Source organism: Patiria miniata, unplaced genomic scaffold, assembly GCF_015706575.1.
Source record: "Patiria miniata isolate m_02_andy unplaced genomic scaffold, ASM1570657v1 HiC_scaffold_9, whole genome shotgun sequence".
Lineage (NCBI taxonomy): Eukaryota > Metazoa > Echinodermata > Asteroidea > Valvatida > Asterinidae > Patiria > Patiria miniata.
In genome coordinates this window covers 22,996,759-23,017,019 of record NW_024037076.1, presented here as the reverse complement: position 1 = coordinate 23,017,019, position 20,261 = coordinate 22,996,759, and the positions used below count along the sequence as shown (strand labels likewise).

At 39.6% G+C, this 20,261-nt stretch overlaps 1 protein-coding gene across 6 annotated transcripts in view; it reads left to right on the top strand.

Annotated features, from left to right (window-relative positions):
- LOC119720107 (fibroblast growth factor receptor-like 1) overlaps positions 1-20,261 on the top strand; it is a 51,457-nt gene that overhangs the window by 17,086 nt on the left and 14,110 nt on the right. For 2 of the 6 annotated variants that reach the window (XM_038189646.1, XM_038189647.1), the window contains exons 5-6: positions 6,819-6,988; positions 18,741-19,013. In XM_038189646.1, the coding sequence (XP_038045574.1) occupies positions 6,901-6,988; positions 18,741-19,013 (361 nt within the window). In that variant the 5' untranslated portion in view covers positions 6,819-6,900. Of the gene's footprint in view, positions 1-395; positions 1,023-6,039; positions 6,235-6,303; positions 6,444-6,818; positions 6,989-18,740; positions 19,014-20,261 lie in introns of those variants that run through there. The other 4 variants (XM_038189648.1, XM_038189650.1, XM_038189651.1 and 1 more) reach the window with 4 other exon arrangements.

The following is a 20,261-nucleotide window of genomic DNA, read 5'->3' as shown; positions in this document are numbered from 1 at the left end:
AACACGTGCCGGTATTTGGTTTAATGGCGACTCTCTTTTGTAGAACCATTGAATTTGAACAAGAGAGAAAGAGAAAGGACTTAAAATTCCTCTAATGGATGTTTTCACGGCACTGGCTTATGACGGATAAACATCTTTCATCCGGTAGCAAATCTCCCCTATCTGGACCCAGAAGCGGCCCCTTAGGAGGGGCGGGGCTTATAAACCAAGGAGGTGTGAAATCTGGCAGCTGGAGTGGTCTGAGTACCCCAGTAAACCCTATGAATGATGACCGATCAATGTGAACTAATTGAGGTAGATAGATAACGCTTTCCCGCTACACGGGGCCCGGCATTGTACCCCCTTGTGATCCCTTATGGGTGCTCATTTGCCTAAAAGTTTCCCCACTTGACAAAAAAAAAGAGAAAGGTTCTGTTAGGGTTTGCTTCAGGCGCGTCGCCGGGGCAGGCAGCGGTTCCAGAGCCGTGCGTGGGGCGATGCAAATTTTTTTTATCGGGTGGTGATGGGAAATTGAAAGGGCCCGAGTCAACATGGCCCAAGAAGTTAGGTAAACAGTGCCAGTGTGTGCGCGCTGTTGGATGTGTACTGGTGACGAAAGCTTGGGGTGGTGTGGTAGCGTGCGCCTGGGCTTCTAACGCCAGATAAACTAGTGCCAGACTGTTGAACAGTCGTCAGTTGCTTTGGTTAGTCAGTCTGTGAGGATAGGAAGATTTCACACCATTGGCTTGAACATCCTGCGTGGCTTTGGAGCAAGGAACAGATGCACTCACTCCTTCCAGTTTGGTTTTGCGAACAAGTCCCGCTAGACCATAGGGATCTGTTCACTGCGTACATCGTATACGTCACCTACGGTCTACCAGTCTGCACAGTCACTCCACGGTGAATACCTCATTCATTACACTACTGAGCCTCATTTGAGCACCAGTCGCCAATCTCTCTGCCTAGCCCCAGCCTCTTTGGATAACTCATTAGTCTCCGTATTCACTGGTATTGTGACGGCATCTTCCGCGTGATCTATAACGGTAAGCTCCTTTTGGTATACTTCTTTATCCGCACGTGAACACGCTCACTCTACCGTTTCACTTTTATGGCGTTTATTTTATGGGTCATCAAATTCCAAATTTTACTACCTCCCCACCTCCAGTTTATCTTGACCGGATGGTGGCTTTTTTATCGGGGTGATTTTATGAACTGTCATTGTGTGGCAGCGGTAATTGTAAAACAAACAGTAAATTACCCAAGCCTATAAAATCAGTTGACGGGCTGATAAGGGGATGGATTTACGACTTGACCGGCACACGACGGGTGTTGCTTGTGGACTGACCAGGCAGACATTACTACGGCCATAAAACAAAAGCTGGTCACTGCTTTCTCAGACAGTTCCACGGAATGGGCTCTTCATACTTGAAGTTAACTTAAGATATCACTTGAGCATGTTGAGACTGAGGAGTTAATGTCTTTATTCATTATTTTGATACCATCATTACTGCCTTTTGGCAGCTCGGCTATCTACGATGTAGCCATGCAGTCGAACTATTCAGTGTCTAAATAATCATGCCGTACCGCCAAAAGCGACATTTATATTAAAGGAATGATTAGAATTTAACCATCATGACCATGGATTGAGCATTCCTAGATAACGATAACTAACATGAAATCGAAATCTTTTTAAATTTAAAAGTTGAACATTAACTCTTTTCTGATTCAGCTTTATTTCAATGTTAATTGTTTTGCTCTATGGTTATAGTTATCGTGAAAAAAAAATCGGGTATTTTTAAGTTTATACATGTTCTCGACCATCATGACCATGTCGACGGATGATTCTTGATTGATCAACTACTTTAAGTTGGCGTCAATTAACTTAATACGCGGCTAATTGCATTTTGAAGCTTAAAAGGTTTAAATAGCCTTCGATCGTCACACGAAATGAATCTTTTAACATGTTTAAAACCTGTTTAATGTACGAAACCGTCTGATATGACATAAATAATAGTGTTGGTCCATGCATGCAGTTCATGAGTTTGAATACAGGTCACTCGTTTCCTATGATAGTCACGATACCCGTTATGACACATCGTTAACCATTAATGAACGCGCCGTGTGTTTGAAGCTGCTAAGTTCATATTTCACGCCTTATCGCAGCTTCCATGTCCTTACATTATTGGCGCTCGTAATTGAAAATGTCAATCAACTCCATGCTCGCTCGCACCATCGCGATGGTTTATCTCCGATCTGATTATCGTATCGATTATTTGTTAATCTTCCATTGCGCGACAATCATTGCATTCCCGCTAGCCTTTTTTACCCTTTCGATTCCTTGCCCCTTTGAATTAAAAACTTCCATCCTCTTTTTCCCCGTGATGGCACCGCCTGCTTGCTAATGTTGAAGGGGTTTGGAGTTTTCTTTTCTACTCCTAATGCTTTGATCGATTTTGTGCGGTTTTTGTGTTCCGACCGACCTGCTTAGCTGCAGGCGAGGTCAGATCGACAAAAGAAAGTTGTTGGAGATCCAAAGAAGGGGTTTTCGCAATTATGTCTGGTAGGAAAAGAAGAGGCTAGACAATTTGAACATTAGTAAACATAATTATTCCGACCGAACCGTTATCTCCTTACGTTTGAATTTTCCATTATGGCTGGGTATGCTTTGGCATTATATTCTAAGACTGTTGTTTATTTGCAGGAAGTCCCGCGTCTTGTTGTGGAATGATTGTTCATTAATAAAGTTGTTGCTATTTTACATTGTATTTGTAGAGATATTAAACAGCCGCGGTTAGCGTTTATTCATATTCAACTTAAACGTTTATCAAAACTTCAACTTCTCGCTCAAACTTTTCCCAGAAATTCATTACTAAATAAGCAATCAGATAAACGTATTGCTAACATAAGTAAAAACTCCAACTTCCGACCTTTTCCCGAAAGAAAAATTACCACGTCTCGAAACAAAGGCCCACAACTTCATAAACTGTGATATCCGGTGTTGCATTCTGGATTTGTTACCGTGACGGTTTTGTTTTGTCGTGATGAGGCATGCACGTAAATCGTGAAGATCCATGGACACGCATGCTCATTGCATAATTACAATTTCCTCACGGAGTAATTGCAGCACTATTATTAACACCAGGCGCCATGAACTGTTGAACATGTCTCCCACATGCATGTTTGGTGCCAATTGCAATTTCGCGCACCAGTTCCTGCGCTTGATACACCGACATGTGCTGGCCACGCATGCAAACTGCACCTGATATACAAACCAACAAAAATGTTACGGCATTTAAGGTTTTGGCGCCATTCTTATTTTCGCAAACTTGTACCATTCTCAGAAACTCATAGAAACCAATTAAAAGCGAGCTAGACTAAACTTGATTAATTTTGTCGTTGCATTTTGTGTTATTTGCCTTTACATGCTTGTCTTCAAACGCAAAACCTTTTAAATTAAGTTGCAGCAAAGCTTCAGCGTAGACCTTGGTCATTTAAAAGTTTTGGTTAAAAAAAAATCCAGTTTCAGCGAATGTGCAGTCTGTGGTTTCAAATGGTAAATCTTACCAAAGATGAATTTGGTATAGTCCCAAGTACATAACATTTCCCAACCAGCTGAGTCAACACGTGAATATTATGCAGGAAAACAATCATCTTGAGAAGTCCTCTCCTGATACAAGTGGAGTTCCTTTCTGTGTACCGAGTACACTTTTGGAATGCCAACGAGACTGCACTACTACAGCAGTTGGCTCCCAAATAATTAAATCGATAGTCTGGGGATAAATGCACAAACATCGTCAGAAAAGTAAAGTGTTTACTTTGCAAACAAACATTCATCATAGGAATTATGCACCCAAATGCAAAATGAGGAGGCCATTTTGGGGCGTGGTTGCAGGGGAAGTGCCTATAGCCTTGGCAAATGTTTGGTTGCAATAATTTCCAATATGATATTACCACTCAGTATTACCACTTTGTTTTCTTTCTTTAAAAACTCTGAATTTCCCCCAAATATTCACAACTTTACCAGAGAATTATCCGTGAACACCTCCTCTCACCCTTATGTTCCGCGCAAACATCCTGAAGATTTCCTTTTCACGCCTCATCGACCCCCTTAAGGCGGTCGTTTGGTTCAGCCACTCCTCCTATGATGGCCCAAGGACCTACGGACTACAAAAGAGAACATGGGGTGGTCCGCCAATACCGCGTGTGTGCATTGCAAATGAATGGGTAGTGCTAATATCCAACATGATATTTTGAGTAATCGGGCACATTTTATGGGTTGATTATTTTGCAGTTTACTGAAAGTCCTTGCTGAGAAACTTAATTTTTTTTTTTAAATGGCTCTTTATGCCCAGACCAGTTGAAAAAAATAGGTATGGAAGCAGTTTGTGCTGACGCGAAAGCTATTAAAACAAAATGACACATCGATTTTCTCAAACTTGACAAGTGAGTTGACAACAACAGGATCTATAAAAGTGCCAATCATTTTTTGCCTTATTAATCGTCAGTGAAATGAAACTTGTTTTCTCGAGTGTTTTCGCTAAAAATTATTTCGGCTGTCAGTTACATCAAACCAAACGACAATATCAAGTGATGATGTTCTGCGTTGTGATTGGCCAACAATTCAGTCGCATTAGACTGACCGTTTGAATGACTTTTAAGATCTTTTAAAACTCGATAATTTTGGACGCAACAAGATAGCTTGTAAACGACAGACCAGTACACTGCAAAACGACCTTGTATAATGAACACTATGGGGTACCATAATCGTGTAAATTAAACACTGCAGTTGTTCTGTACCATAGTGTTACTGGCACTGCAGTTCTGGCACTGAAGGTTTTTTTGTGTAGATCATGCACATTAATATTGGAGGAGTTATAGAAAGCTTGCCGTTTTCTCTGCGTGTACTTTGCGTGTTGCAGGTTTTCAACAGGTCGGTTTCCGGTGCTTTCAGGCACCAAATCCCGACCGTGTCGATAGGGGGATTTACTCTCAATTCACCCGGCCATTTTGTTGTCACTCACCGCAGCTCGTGATTCGGCCCTCCCGGTTCATTGTTGGGGTTTTTATTTGCCCTATTATCACATTGTCGTCGGGCATTGCAAGGGAAGGCTTTGAGAAAGCTTTTGCATGTTACTGTTACTGTAAGAATTCACAAGCACAGTCTTGGAAGCAGAAAGTGAATGGACTCTTTGTGTAGTACCAAAACAATTTTTCAATTGATTTCGAACTGGTCTTATGCCATTCAACAGTTCAAAACTAGCATAAAAAGTTGGGGAAAAGGAAAAGGAAAACTCAGGTTGCGAATTTGAAAACATTCATTCAGTTGTTAATTTGATGTTTGTGAAGGGAAAAAAGTGTAAATAAGTATACAACGAACAAATATTGAATTACATGTGCTTATTTTTGAGTAATATTATTGAATAAGTATTAACTTCGTATCATAAAAAGAATCGGACCGGTTGGTATTTTGTTTTCTAAAAATCATGCAAGCTTTGTAAATAACTGCTTTTGATAATGTTGGTATTTTGTTTTGCAAAATACACATCTACATTAGGGGCGGCACATTAATGTGGGAGGAACGCGGGTAACTTCTTGAGACTTCAACGCGATTTCATTTTGTTGGTCAGTACTTGGCGTAAACAACCGTGGTTGTTAAAAAAAAAAATGGAAATTGCATTGGCACAACCTTTACATAGAACATCTTGTGTCTCAATCAAAACCCGATCTCTGTACCGCTTTGCAACTTGCTCTTTTCACAAATATGCATCAAAGAAACATGCCGACAATGTTGTATGGCTTTACACACGCTAAGAATTTATTTACCAGAGGCAGGAACCGTCTTTTCAACCAATGGTAATTACTGTTTTTACACCAAGAGTTTTCACCCTACGGCCATTTACAGTGTCTGGTTCCTCGGTGAACGGAACACTGCTATACCAAGCCAGACTGGACATTCGATCTTCTGGGAACTAAAAATGCTAATGCCCATTTCTTGGGTCCATCTTTGAAGGTCATTTTGAAAATTCTTAGACGGTTTAAGCGATCTGGTATAGAGATCGTGTGCACGTGCTTTGGCTACGATCCTAGAGCTAGCTAGGCAGTTGTAAGGTTGAAATCTCTTGGTATGGTTTGTTGTGTTTAGTGATGGCTACGATAACCCACGTGGGAACCGTAAATTGAATGTGTTGCTTTTACGGTCGCGTATAACACTTGGACATAAATCATTCTTCCATTTGGGCTTCGGTGAGTACGATGGTACGATAGCATGCGTTTAGTGCTCACTTGTGTTATTTCACACCGGTATTCCAGGCATTGTAACCATTTATTTTGGTCTTTATGTTTTTTGCCGGGGTGTTATAAGTGCTCTCACGATCGTCAAACGGGGTCAAGATAACGTGGCGATCAGAGTTCAGTACGTCGTTGGTATTACAATTAACCGGCTGGGGTTTGTTTTATCAGCTTTGGTGAGTGGTGTGGTGGATGATACAGCGTGAGGCTAGCAGCATCGGGATCTTAGCGTTGCTGTGGTCTTTTGTACACCGTTAAAGCGAGAGTTTGGATGGACAGGCGGGCGACTTTGCCCCCATTCAACACACGCTGCTTCGTATACTAGGAATGAAATGTCGATTGCTGTACATAATTTTCCACGCTGACAGCTCACACTATATCACATTGGCTGGGTCTAGTCGGTTGTTGTGCGTAAGCTTGCACATGCTGCAGGGATCTTTATATCACCAGTCAGAATTTCTTCAGCAGTGAGTGATGTATATGAATTTCTTCAGCAGTGAGTGATGTATATGATGGCTTAGCCTAATGCTTTTTCACGTGGTATGTGACAGATCCTGGTGGTGTTGGAGAGAGATTTGCACCAAGGGGTCCGCTGGATCGGGGAGAGACCCACCGAACAAGCCGGCTATCGTCATGGGTCGATCCTGGGTTGCTTTGATGCCTAGCTTGCTGCTGGCTTGTCTGACTGTGGTTTGTGATGGTGTGCTTGCTGATGTACAGGGTAAGTCCAAATTGTCTTTGTCTTGTGAATTTCACTGTAACAATTAAATTTACCCCTTTGTAAACTTGGTGTTTGTTTTGCATGTCTTCTTGAATACTGTTATTACATTGGTATTAGGTGCTATATACCTCTGTGTATTGGGGAGTATTTGTCAAACAATAGCCCACATCTGACTTTATAATTATATTGAGTGCATTATTAACCTATTGTTAAACACATTGGTTGTTGGTTGGATGTTTGCATATCAAGGATGTTATCTGTTATCAATGATTTTAATGAGAAGTGTAAATGTTGTGGAGGTCTAGCATTGATGTAATGTGTGTGACCTTACTGTCATTTATGTTATCTTCATTCCAAAATATGTCACATGTGTTTCAATATTGTGGAAATGGCATATTTATTGTACCTCTTCCAAGCACACCATTATACCTCCCACCCATGATGTGGTACCAAGTGAACAATGAGGCATCAAAGCTCATTAAGCAAGTGAAAAGGAGCCAAAATGGCTGCCACAATAGAGGTGACTGGGTCTTTTGTGTTTGTCCAATGGCCGACCATACCACACACAGCATGGTATGGCCGGCCCAGCCATTCTTCCCAATGACTGAACGACAAAAGCCATGCTATGGCCTCCGCTGTGTTTAATTTATGGTTGTTGACTCAGTCTGTGTTTGGTGGACTTTGTTTTCAACCCAAACACATGGAGCGAAGCAGTTGATATTATTATGATAATAATTGCGGATCTTAAAAAACCCGCACTCAAAAAAATGTACACAAGACTTGAATTAAACTGCTTGGGTGAAGTAGGATGTAAAAAGTAGTAGTCTTGTTGAGCAGCTGTTTCATTGGTGACTTTAGGATCTAGGAATCTGATAGTACAGTTTCTACTTGACAGACAACAAATAATAATGATAATTGGTACTTTCAACTATATGGCTTCCTTATTTATAATACTATAACTTTATAGATATGACACATACCAGTTGGCAGGACATTAAAACCATAATGCTATAAACGTTATTATTAGTGAAATTTATTTTTGAAAAGTTGAACCTTTATGGTTCATTTAAGAATAGTGAAATTTATATGAATTTAATGTTCATTGTGTCATTTAGTTGTTTCTATCTGTTTGGATAATGTTTTTCACTAGACCTATTATAGAATAGTCTAAATTTGGAATTGATTTTTGTTCTCTGTCTCTGATTAACTTCTGAAACTCTTTCTGTCTGCATTTCGTTTTTAAAGATTTGATGTTTCCACCAATCTACAACACCTTGAGTTTGGTGAAATTTTGTTGGAAAAACTTTTTCTGTCCAAGCGAGTTTGAAGTTTTTAGTATTGGTTAGACAATCTCAAAACCTGAAGGTAAACTTTATCTTTAATATAATTATGTCACCCAAACAGAGAGTGGTGGTGTAACTTGAACAGAGTCTTGTCATAAACTAGGTTTTTTTTTAACTTGTAAACGTTGGAACATGGACCAACTGCAGGCAATATACATGTATTTGCGAAGAAAATGAGTCTTCATGAGCTATTGTGTACTGCCATCAAAGGAGGGCACTGTAGGTTCTATAACCACAACTAACTGTACCTGTCTATTGTAATGACCATACTGTTATTAGAATGGACCAATAATTGACCATTGGGGCCTATTATCATGCCAGCTATTAGCAGGAATGCCTGCTAGCCACACAGTATAATACAGTCACCTGATTACATTAGAGTGGTCTTATGAGAAGCTGACAAGAATGATCTACACGCTGGTTTGATGGCTTCCGGATCTGCCAAGAACTTGTACATGAAGTGCTTACATGGCTGATTTATGAAGTTGTATCTTGCAAGAACTTGGAGTTGTTTTGCGATGTAAACTTGTATCTTTGATGTATCACTTCTGCAGTTGGGTCTCGTTAAAAACCATCTTCAAAGATCTTGAATGGAGTGAAGTTTGAAAGATTTACTATATTTACTATAGTTATGCAAAAATATAGTTCTGAAGTTTTTTGGGGGAGGGTTCATAAAAAGTGAAGTTACTTTTGTAGTGATGTCTTACGAAATTCATAGACAACCTTCATAGATGGGATTACAAAATCCTGTAACACCTTTCATTTCTGATTTTTGTTGGGTTGGAATGAAAAATTAAGACCAAATTTCATTCGTATTAACTTTCCTGAAAAATATTTAGAAGTAAAACTCTTGGTGTTGCCAGTTTAGCAAAAAAAAATTAAAATGAACATACTTTCTCAAGGGTGAATATAAGTTTGCTTCAGTTGTTTATGTGAAAGCTGTCCGTTGAAATAAATTGTGGAGGTGTTTACAAGTTAACATACATCCTAGGTCATGGGCTGACATTGACACTTGGTAGGGATTTACAGTTAGACATAATAAATCAACATTGTCCAGAGATCAACAGTGCATGTGTACACGAGATAATTGTTTAGAAACTGCTTTTCAATTTGTGAATGAATTTGTTGATAGGATCGGTGAGCGAGATAAAATGTTTTTGCATGTGGACTCCGCACAAGTATACATGTACATTGCTGGTGGTGGACATTTTTTTCTGCATGCAGTAATTTTTTAGTGTGTAATTAATTGATTAAAGTGCAAGTAAAACAGCATGGAGAAAGTTTGAATGACATCTATAAACCATACTTTAAGTAGCTTCAGCTAAACCCACCGTAGTCGACTATTCGGAACCAGCCTATTGAGGTAGTCCTCTCACTGGTTGCAATGACCCTGTGCATTATAATGCACAGCAGGACCAAGAATTTTAATGATGAGGTTTTGATTATCGATTCTTGCTCTGATTATATTACTGTCCTTAGTATAATATTATATTATACATGAGAGTTATAACACTCGGTTTTCCTTTTGGTTGTGTTCTGTTTGGTGTCCTAGAATATGAAAGAGGAAAGTTGTTTATATGTCAAGTTGATTGTCAACGTCTGTTGTGTACTTCATAGAAAGACCACCAGACACGAACAGCCTGGTCTCATTTGTCAGCAATAAGCCCACGAGTTCTTTCAAAGAATTTCCCCTTGTCAATCACACATCAGCCCTTAACAATACCGGTACAACTCCAACAAAACCTCCTCTCTTTTCTTATACCAAAACTGACAAAACCCCCCTCAATACCCCATGGATCATTTTTCGTGGTGGTTTGAGGTGTTACAGCCTAGAGGGTAGCATGGACTGAAAACCTATCCTTTCCTAACTGCTGGCCAAAGCCATCTGGTAGAAATATAACACCCACAAGAAATATAATCTGGCCGTCCTCCCCAAAAAATGATTCCGATTTTTGTGTTGAGGGGTTTGGCAGGCAATGTTTGTAGTGCAACCTTCTGTTGTGTAATTATATGCTGGTTTGTTGGAAAGTGGCAAATGACAAGCGAGGAAAATCAATGCTAGGCGTGTGAAGCTTGTTATTTGGGCGGTGTGGTATTTCTGCTTTCCAGCCTATTGTGCACCGGGCACTGCACCTGAATCTAGGGAACAAAAACGGGTGGAAATCTGCTGCAAAATGCGTACCAAGTACAGACTTTAACAATTTCTTGTGTTATAGTCTAAATTCGGTTGACTGAAAAAAATATGGCAAACAGAGTGAGAGTTTGCACTTGTAATTTATGGATTTTTTGTTGTGTTTCTTCGTATAAAGTTAAATTCTTAGAGCCTTTAAGAATTATAGTACTAGTAGGTAATTCAGTTTCAGACCAACATTCGACTTGGTCTCAAACAAATATCATTGCCAAGAGATTAGGTCGGCCATTTTTCTAATCCTTGACATTGTTTTGGTCAAACAGTTTTCCTTTTCAGAAAATGTGCCTTTGTTTACAAATTATTATTCACCCCCTACAACAATTGTCCAGTAGGCTGTGGCCATAGTGGTATTAAACTTGTGGTATTGCAATTCACAGAATTGTTATGCCTTTGTCCATTCGCAGGCAAAATGAATTCATGCACTTTGTTCATTATGTTTGCTGTATATTTTCCAGCAGATGGTAGTTCAGTGTGGATTTTGTACCAGCTTAATTGTAGTCTAATCAGAGATATGTGCCCCTATCAGGTGTTCAGTAAATACAAGGCGTTTACAATCTGGTGGCATCCACCTGATAACGATAAGGTCCAATTGATGTTAATGAGCTTGCCTTCCAACTCTGAAAAAAAAACCAGAATCTTGAATTGTCGGAGATTATGTAGCTAAAGTGCCAAGAAATATGCAGATAAAAAAAATACCAATGCATTTTTGGACCCCCACAGACTTTATTGTTGAACTCTCCTTTGTAATTTGGTTTTTGGAGGATTTTGTTGGATCGAGCTACCGGTACTGTTAGATGGCATTTGATGTTAAAATCACAAAGAATGTGTCATCGTTTTCCTACACAGTGTAAGTGTAGATTGTTTTGAAGTACATTATAATTTCAGAACAGTAGGCCTTATGTATATTGAGTCATTAAGTTATTTGAAATATCATCAAAATTTGAATGGAATCCACAACACTTTCTTAAAATCCGAAAAATGCTGTAAAATGTATGTTATTAATCGTTTCTCTTTCCAATAAATGTACATGTACCTATATTTTTTCTTCTGGGTCGCTTGATCAAGTCAAAGCAAATGCTGAGTGTGCATTACTAGTATACTACCGGTATGTCAACCACTAATTAGAATGACTGAAATTGTGAATTTTTTTATAACTGAGCTTGCAAATAAAGTGCCATACTTGTGTACTGGTGTAGCCTTATACTTAAATGATTTTGTTGTGTGTGATTCTAAAACTTCTCATTTTAAAATGTAATTTTGTAGCAGTGGACTATCTTGAGTGGTGTCCTTTGATCTCAGGAATGCTGTAGTGTAATCATACAAAGTCCGATTTTCCTTCCTTCAAGACCACAATGTACCAGTTGTATGTATACACAACCGCTGTTGATGCTGACCCCAAACCACACACATGCCAAGAGAAGGAGAGAGAGTGAGACTGACAGAGGGCGGTGGGATTAGAAACGTTTGTGTTCTTGGGGGATATTCTGGGCAAGCTATGGATGGATTATTGGTTAGTGGGTCCTGTAGCTGTTATAGGCCTACTTTCATTCCTAGGGTGTGTCTTGGGTCTGTGATTACAGTGGATGCAGGGCAAGTGTGGGGTCAACGCTAACAAAACTACACCCTAATTTGGAGGGATAGAAGCGCTGCCAACATTCCCAATGTGTGTTGGTAGTGTAAACAGGGTTGCTTGTTGGTTGGACACAGGTGAACATGTTGATGTACGTCTGCACTCTGCAGACCAATTATCATGCCAAGTAATACAGGTGTTGCCTTGGTAACAGGAACGTTTCTTTTCATCTTTAAGTGGAACCTGTGCAGTAAATTGTAAAGTCTTGACATAATATTCAAGTTCCATTGTGCGTTTTGATTTTGTTTCAACAATTGGCATAATGTTATATTCAGTACAATTTTATCAAAGCTGAATTTCTGAGTGTCTAAATCTGGACGCTGATGCATCCACAATGGATTACAGTATAAAAAAAGATCGGCATCAGGAGAAAGATTTTAGTGATCTCATGTAGGATTCGCGAAACAGCTGTATTTGAGTAATGTGCATGTCACTTTTAAACCCACTCAGTAGCTAGTTGTCATTTTTGCCTGCCTGGCGCAAAAGAATGTCAGGCACTTCACTTAATAATGGCTAGTTCGTGGAGGAAGAAATGGTCTTGTCTCATACTGGATGTATGGGTCGTTGCTCTTTACGGGACACACAGAACATTAACTCGGTAATGGTTTGAGTGCTTCCTGAACTTGTGTAGTAATGAGGTTGTTTACTGTGGTAGCTGAAGTCATTTGGAGTGACTGTCATGAACGAAAAAGGGCATCACGTGATATGGTTTGAAGACAGCTTGAACTTCTTAGAGTCTATTGTATCAGTACACAATGAGTGACTGAGTTGCTCAATCCTGCTGGGTCTGGTATGATCAATAGAACGGACGTAGTTGAATGACAGATGGAGATGGGGTAGTCTAGCATCAATGGTAAAATGTGATTGGCTGTCTGCAAAACAGATACTCAACAAGTGTAATGCTGGCCAACTCTGTGCTGGGATTCAGAAAAGACTTATTGAAGACAAGTTGTCATCAAGATGACGCTGTAGTCCATCACAGCTAGTCTTCTTATTGGGGTGGGGGGAGGGGAGCAGCGCATGAGGGATACTTTGACGTTACTCCTTCTGTGGTACTGTCTCTGAAGAGTAGAGGAACAAACTGCTCCCATTTTTCTTGTCATAGTGTTATGCCATGAGGTTTGTTCATGCTGCATCTTGCAGACCTGTGGCTTCCTGTCCAGGCCATCTGTTAGATAATTTTTTGTTGCTTGTAGCTTTTCTTTTCTGAATATGAAGTGATCTAAGGTTTTTATTTCTATGATAAACCTAATAGTGTAAAATAGAAAGGAAAAGGTTGTTAGCCATAGAAAACCATATAAGTTTTGGGCTTTCCAATCAAATAAAAAATCAAAAAATAAAAATGGAGGTACATGTGTACATGAAATTCCAAATTATGTATGAATTTGGAGTTTCAGTCTTTGTATGATACAGATTTAATTTTTTTGGGAGTCCAAATTTTTGTTGGTTCAGAAATGTTGTTGAAATTCATCAATAAAGTTTAATAATATGTTACAAGGGAGGATTCATAAATTTATATGTCTCACAACAATTTGAAAGATTTTTAACTTCAGGTGGACGTGCATGTGACCACATAGTTGACAAGCTTCCAGTGAGACTTGTTGTACGCCATGCAGCATCATGGATGCACCACGCAATAATTCCTGCCTGGTGATTTATGACTTAGCCCCTCATAAATGTTTAAGCTACCTTCAGCAGCCGTAAATGTCAGCAGTAATGACCTGTTGGTATGGGTGCTAACGCTGCGATTGAAAATAAAACGCGCTGGGAGATTACAAGAGATATCTGGCAATTGGATTACATAGACAGGTCAGAAAATATATCAGGAAAAATTCAATTGAACACGTCAATTTAGAATCAGTAACCAACACTTAATTGTAAATCGTTTATTCCGGAAATAATTTTGGAGGTTGAAGACGGAACACAATTTGACAGCATTTTAGAAATCTCCTCCCCCCCTCAAAAAAAATCTCAAAAAAGGTGTATAGATTTAAGAAGATAATCATGAAAAAGGAAAGAAATCTGTGATTTCCCCTTTGGTTTTGGCACCAGTGTTGCCTTGACCAATTTGGGATGTTTGTGTTGAATAGGTTTCTAGGTTGTATCTATTGCTATTACTATTAGGTCAAAGGTCATTGGAGCTGAGTGAGGGGCCAATCAGGGTCACTCTAGGTGTCACCTGACTCCCCTGCTGAGTGTGTTACAAATCTAAACAGTCCTTGTGTCCACAGGGAATAATCTTAGGCAAGTATGTTTGGAAAAGAAAATTGCTTAGGACCCGTTTATATTCACAATTACATGTACATGTACATTGTATATTAAAACCAGTTGAAGTTTAAAAATACGTGTAGCATGGGATATTGAGGTTTTTTTTATTGAAACAACACCTAAACAGTTGCTTTGTGATTGGTGGAAACTATATCAACCCTGAATGAAAATTAAAATTGATGTAACCTTAGTAGTTATCCACATAGTAAAGGAGAGAAAAAAACAAGGAACAAAAGAAAACAACCCAACCTCAAAATGCAATTTCAATATAAAATTGGTGCAAAAATTGTAGGGACTTGACTAATGTAATAAGTACTTTGATAAAGCTGAGGAAATCATAAGCATTTTAATTCTGGACGGCTAAAACCTGACAAGGCATAAATTTTCTGTTTGTGATGGATGGTGTTCTGACCAAAATGTGACAAGTGATCGATCACTTCATTTTGCAATTAGTGCCCAAATCAGGATGTTTTAGGGAAATGGTTGCCGTGGAGACTCAGGATGGAGATTGCAGTGCTGATTGAGATGTTGGCATGGAGAAACGGAGCGACAATGGCCTCAAGGAAAGAAAGATGATGGATGGTTTTTCATAAAAGCCGTTGGATCAATTTGCTTGTCCATGTCGGCGTTTGGTCCGATGTGCTTGCTGACCAGTCTAAAGTGGTCAGTTGTCATGTACAACATCAATTAAGATGAATTAAGGTGCATCACAAACCTGCTGCTGGCTTTGTCCATAATTACAATTGGATGGTTCGGTGTTAAAAAGCTTGTAAGCTGGTACCAAAGTATTTAATTAAAAAGTTTTTCCTCCTCCCCCCCCCCCCTTCCAAAAAAAAAGGGGAAAAAACTGAACTTTTAGTTTGAAATTCTAAATACATTTGAACAAAGTTCAGAACATCTGGATCTTGTCTTACCACAGATGTTCCACCTTGAAATATTAACAATCTCCAATCTTTAATAAGAATCATTAGGTTACCATGAATTGAGATATTCTGGGAATTAGCACTTAATTTATCCATATTTTCTTTATTTCCTGTTTTTTCGTCCTTCCTTCAAGATTTGCAGAGAATCTGATTTATGTTCAAGAATGGGCGTTATCTCTCCTTGAGTCAGCTAGGGGCACCATCATATCATGCTTCGTGGGGATATTGAATTCACATTCTGACAAACGAGGGGGAAGCTCAATGCCGACTTGATAAAACAGATAGAGCAGGTTGGGTCTGGTGGGCTAGGGGGTGACACGGAGGAATCAATTAGGAGATGGGAACACCGGAACAGGTCGTTTCTTGACAGAGTAGCAATGCTCCAAGGAAGATGTATCGACTTCGTAGTTTGATGGCTGTTAGGCCGGGAGAAAAATGACAACCAGTATTAGTCAGGAGAAGACGTCTTGCATTAAATCTGATTGAAGTTTTTTCCTTGACAAACTTAGGCTGCCAAGAAATTGAAATTTACTCCCTTCTTGCGAAGACTCCTTCCTCCTTTATAGCAGTTTGTCGCTATTCAGTCTTTATTTTGTAGAAAATCATGATTGGATCGTCAAATTGTATCTGAGCTACATCTTATCCACAATCATCAGGGCTAGAGATTTTAAGAATCATGACTAAAAAGTCATTGGTTTGAATGAAAGTCTTGCAAGTAAATGTAGCATTAGCTCCTTGCCTAATTTCTCATCCAAAACGACAGCTAGTAAAATCTGTGAGCAACAAAATTTCTTGTGAGCATGCATTTGTCTGTACAATTTAAGACCAGCATACAGGCCTGCCTATTAACTATCCATTGGCGAGGTGCTATTATAACCATACCCTTCAGATTAAGCCAGAATATTCTCCAGTGCAATTCTTTTGACCCCATCAAGCTCGGCAATAGCTCCGACACTGTTTACCGAGTTTGTCAGGAGAGTTAATAAATGACCAATCAAATTATCCGTGTGTGAATAGTGGCTAACGAGACAGAGTTTGCCAGGTCATGCGGGTATGCAAAGGTCATGAGAGGCAAACAAAATACAAGCAATCTTCAACTCATGAATAACTAGCGATGATTTCGGTGAAATCTATTCCACTTTGCTAATGAAACACATTTGAGATTAATTTAATGAATGCTTTAAAATTGGGAGCAGTTTTATTTCACACAGTAGGTTAAAGTTTAGCACTCTGCCTTACTAATGACATTCTTGATTTACAACTGAAGCAGCTCATGAATTGAAAATAGTTAATCACCCATCCTCTATAAATCTCATTGCAACGTGTTCCGTGAATCATTTATTCATCCTTTTCCCAGGCGAATAAACAGCTTTGAATCATCAGGGCGAGTTTAATTAAAATGAAACACCCTTCAGGGCAGACTGGACGACCCTTGGGCTGCAGAGGAGAGCAGCAAATGACAGCCACGCCCCCCAATCCACCTGTCTGTTGTCAATGTTAATTGATTGACCGGGAGCACATTAATTAGTGTTGGGAATCACAGCTCCAGTCTACCACATTCATCCATTATGACACGGTTGCTGGCTTGCTGCTAGCTGCAAGGAATGTGTCTGGAGGAAAAGTTTGTTCAGTTCATCCCGGTAAAATATTAATCTTCCCTGAAATTCTCCGTAGCGTGTTGCGTCCACAAACATCCATTCTACTTTGCAGAATCTTGCCTGGGAGTAGATCCTCAGTACATATTTTTCTATGTTATTTGTTTGCTTGGACCGTAGCGAATTACTCCCTCCCAATCTCGCTAGAGAAATGTATTTCCCACATGAGCATCGACTTTAAAATGCAAGAAAGGAAAAAAAAAATTGCCGTCGGCTGTGTGTCCGACTTCCCATGGGCCATACAGGTGCCATTCAATAATATCAAAAATTAATCTGTAGTATGGTAGGGTAGAGACTTAGACCCTAGGGTGTCCTGGTGCTCTACGTGACAGCCTGACTAATAGTGATGACTCATACTATACCCCTAAAGTACCATTCTTGACTACCCTCCCAACTTCACGATCATAGTTCGGTTTAGAAACTAGCTTTCTGGGCTCTGTTAATTAATGAAGAGTTAGCATGACCGAGAAATCAAACAATATTGATTATCAACTTGAATTCTGCAACTTGGCTGGTAAGATTCTACCAATGCAAAATGTGTTCAAAAATTCCTTGCAGATATTTTTGTTGTTTTGCTACATACGTTTGACTTTTTTGTAAAATTTAGAAATACGCTTGTTGTTTTTTTTGCAGCAAAATAAAAAAATACAGTGTCATAAAATTTGAGTCGCAGATATTGGAAGTTTTTTCCACAATTCTGGGTAATGTTCCTGTATGTTGATTGAAAACTTTGTCCGATCCCATTAATACAATCCCTTATGGAGATAAAATCATCGACAACGGCATTGATTTTCGTCTTAGTGTACATACAATGTAGGTTGCAATATTTGAATAAAAGATTTTCTTGAGCACTAGTGGTGTACAATACAAGCAGACTGAGGCAATTTGTTGCATTTCAGCAAACCCAGCGATGCATAATTCTCAACAAGTTACTCGCGTTTTCCACCTTGCCCTATATCCATAGTCAACCCACTTCCCTCCCCATTATAGCCATTACGGTATTGACGCTCCTGTCCTTAACCGGTTCCCTCCACTCTCACCGGTTCCCTGAGGGCCTCTCTGCTTCTCTCCGATCAATCTGAGATAGTCGGGAGGTCTCTCCTCCTCTTATCGCTGGGGAGAGAGCGAGCGAGTGAGAGGAACAGACTTGTCCTGCTTTGAGCGGCAGAACTATCCAATCATTCTGTCAGTCCGTGGATCAGTCTCCATACTTCACCTGGGGAGGTGTCTGCAACGGTTATGTCAGGCTTCTCATGATCGATACAGGACTTGTCAGGATTTGGTTGGAGGGTGAAGAGACAGATTTCAGCAGGTCTCTGGGATGTTATTCAAGCACGAACATATTCAACAGCTTTTAATCATCTCAAGATTTTTGGTTGAACATGTTTAGCTGGTTAAAGGTTGCCTTAGCACAAATTTTATAACTAGCGTGAAAAGGCAAGTAAGTAATTTACAGTAACTAAAAGATATTGAAAGCAGTCAGTCAAACTACATTCAAGAATATTCTGTTAGTGTGCTCAAGAAAAGAATACACCTTTGTGTTTAATACTTTCTCAGGAATGAATTCTTTTTGAAAGATTCATTGCATTTCGTCGTTGAAGAATTTGCATTGTAATATTGGTTAAACGCACTCCTAGCAATTGTCTGTTCCTTAAAGGGGTTATGTAAACTGCATGTTTTTATTATTTGCCTTAAATTAAAAGCGTTTCTTTTCTTTTTGTTTTATTTGCACTTATCTTCAGGACCACCACGCTTGGACCAACCCATCATAGGATTCCAAAAAGCTCGAGTGGGCCGCAAGATCAAGCTGTTGTGTCCAGTTGTTGGTAACCCGCCCCCATTGACAATGTGGAAGAAAGATGGAGAATCCATCAACACGCTCTGGGAACGATTCAAAGTCTTATCGGCCGGTTTGAAGATTAAGAATGTGCAGATGGAGGATGCTGGTCAGTACGTCTGTAGAGCTACCAATGGATTTGGGAGTGTCAGTCTGAACTACACGCTCACAGTAATTGGTAAGTACGGAACCAAATTTGAGGTGGAAAATTTCAAATAGGGGAAAAATACATTATTGTCTGTCAGAAGAGGTAAGATTTAAATCAGAGATTGAAAATTTCAATTTAGGAAAAGAAATTTAATCATAAACTCTGAAAGTTTGTTGTCAAGTTTGGATTCAGATCAACTTCTAAAAATGTCAATGTTGGAAAGAAACGTAACCCTCCTGCTGTTTGAACAGTCACAGACAGTCAAAAAAATCATCCTCTTCCCCTGCCATGCCTTTCACACAGGCTAGTCACCAACAGTCAGGTCATATAAGCAAGCACTGTGACTAGTCAAATTGAGTCAACTGACAAAAGCAGGCAAGTGGTAGGCACAGCTGGCTTATCAATCACCTACAGTCAAAGCATAGCTGCATCAAACTACAAAAACAGTCGCAACCAGTCAATACTGCTTTATGTAGGCAGGGAGCTCTTAACTCTAAACAGTCACTTGATTGATTTTGACTGAAAGGACAACTTAGCACAGAATGTACCGTATGTTTGCATAGGAGGGTTATTCATGAAATTCACTAATCAAAAGGTTGGGAATCCTTAGATTTTCAAAAGGTATTACGACAGACATTTTCAGTCTTAGCTAACATTCAAATAGAAGACTTCTTGTTTTTACAGTAGTTTTCCTGTTGCAACATTCAAACCATGGTCCCTCTCGAATCATATCATATCATGTAAAAGAACATGGGCTGTCATATTTCCTCCATAAATTCTCAGTTCTATATTCAGATTTGGCCTTAACCTTCACCGGAGCATGCATAAACACCCACGGAAGCAATCTCGGCTGAAAATTTACAGTCGACAAGAAGAAAAAATAGGCCATGTGCATATGATTTGAATGTATACAATATATCTGGCAGTCGAGTTTACAAATCCTGTCACTAGGGTAGTCTGGTCTCTGTGATTCATGACACGTCGCCATGGTAACGGGGTTATCACATCAGTATCCAGTGTGTAATGTTATTCCTGTCGGAGTGCTAATAAAGGCAACATTGGTCTTGTCGGCATTTTGGCATCAAACTAGGAAAAATAAAGCCAGAAAGGAGGTGAGGGCATGGGAAGGGATAATTGATGGAGCTGGGTAGGAGGTGATAAATTAACGGGATATTTACGACGACAGTGTGGGTGTCAGTTGCTGGAGAAGGTACATAGGCATTCAAGCTAACTGGAACTGATAAAACCGTGATGTTATCATTAATAGGTACACATTAA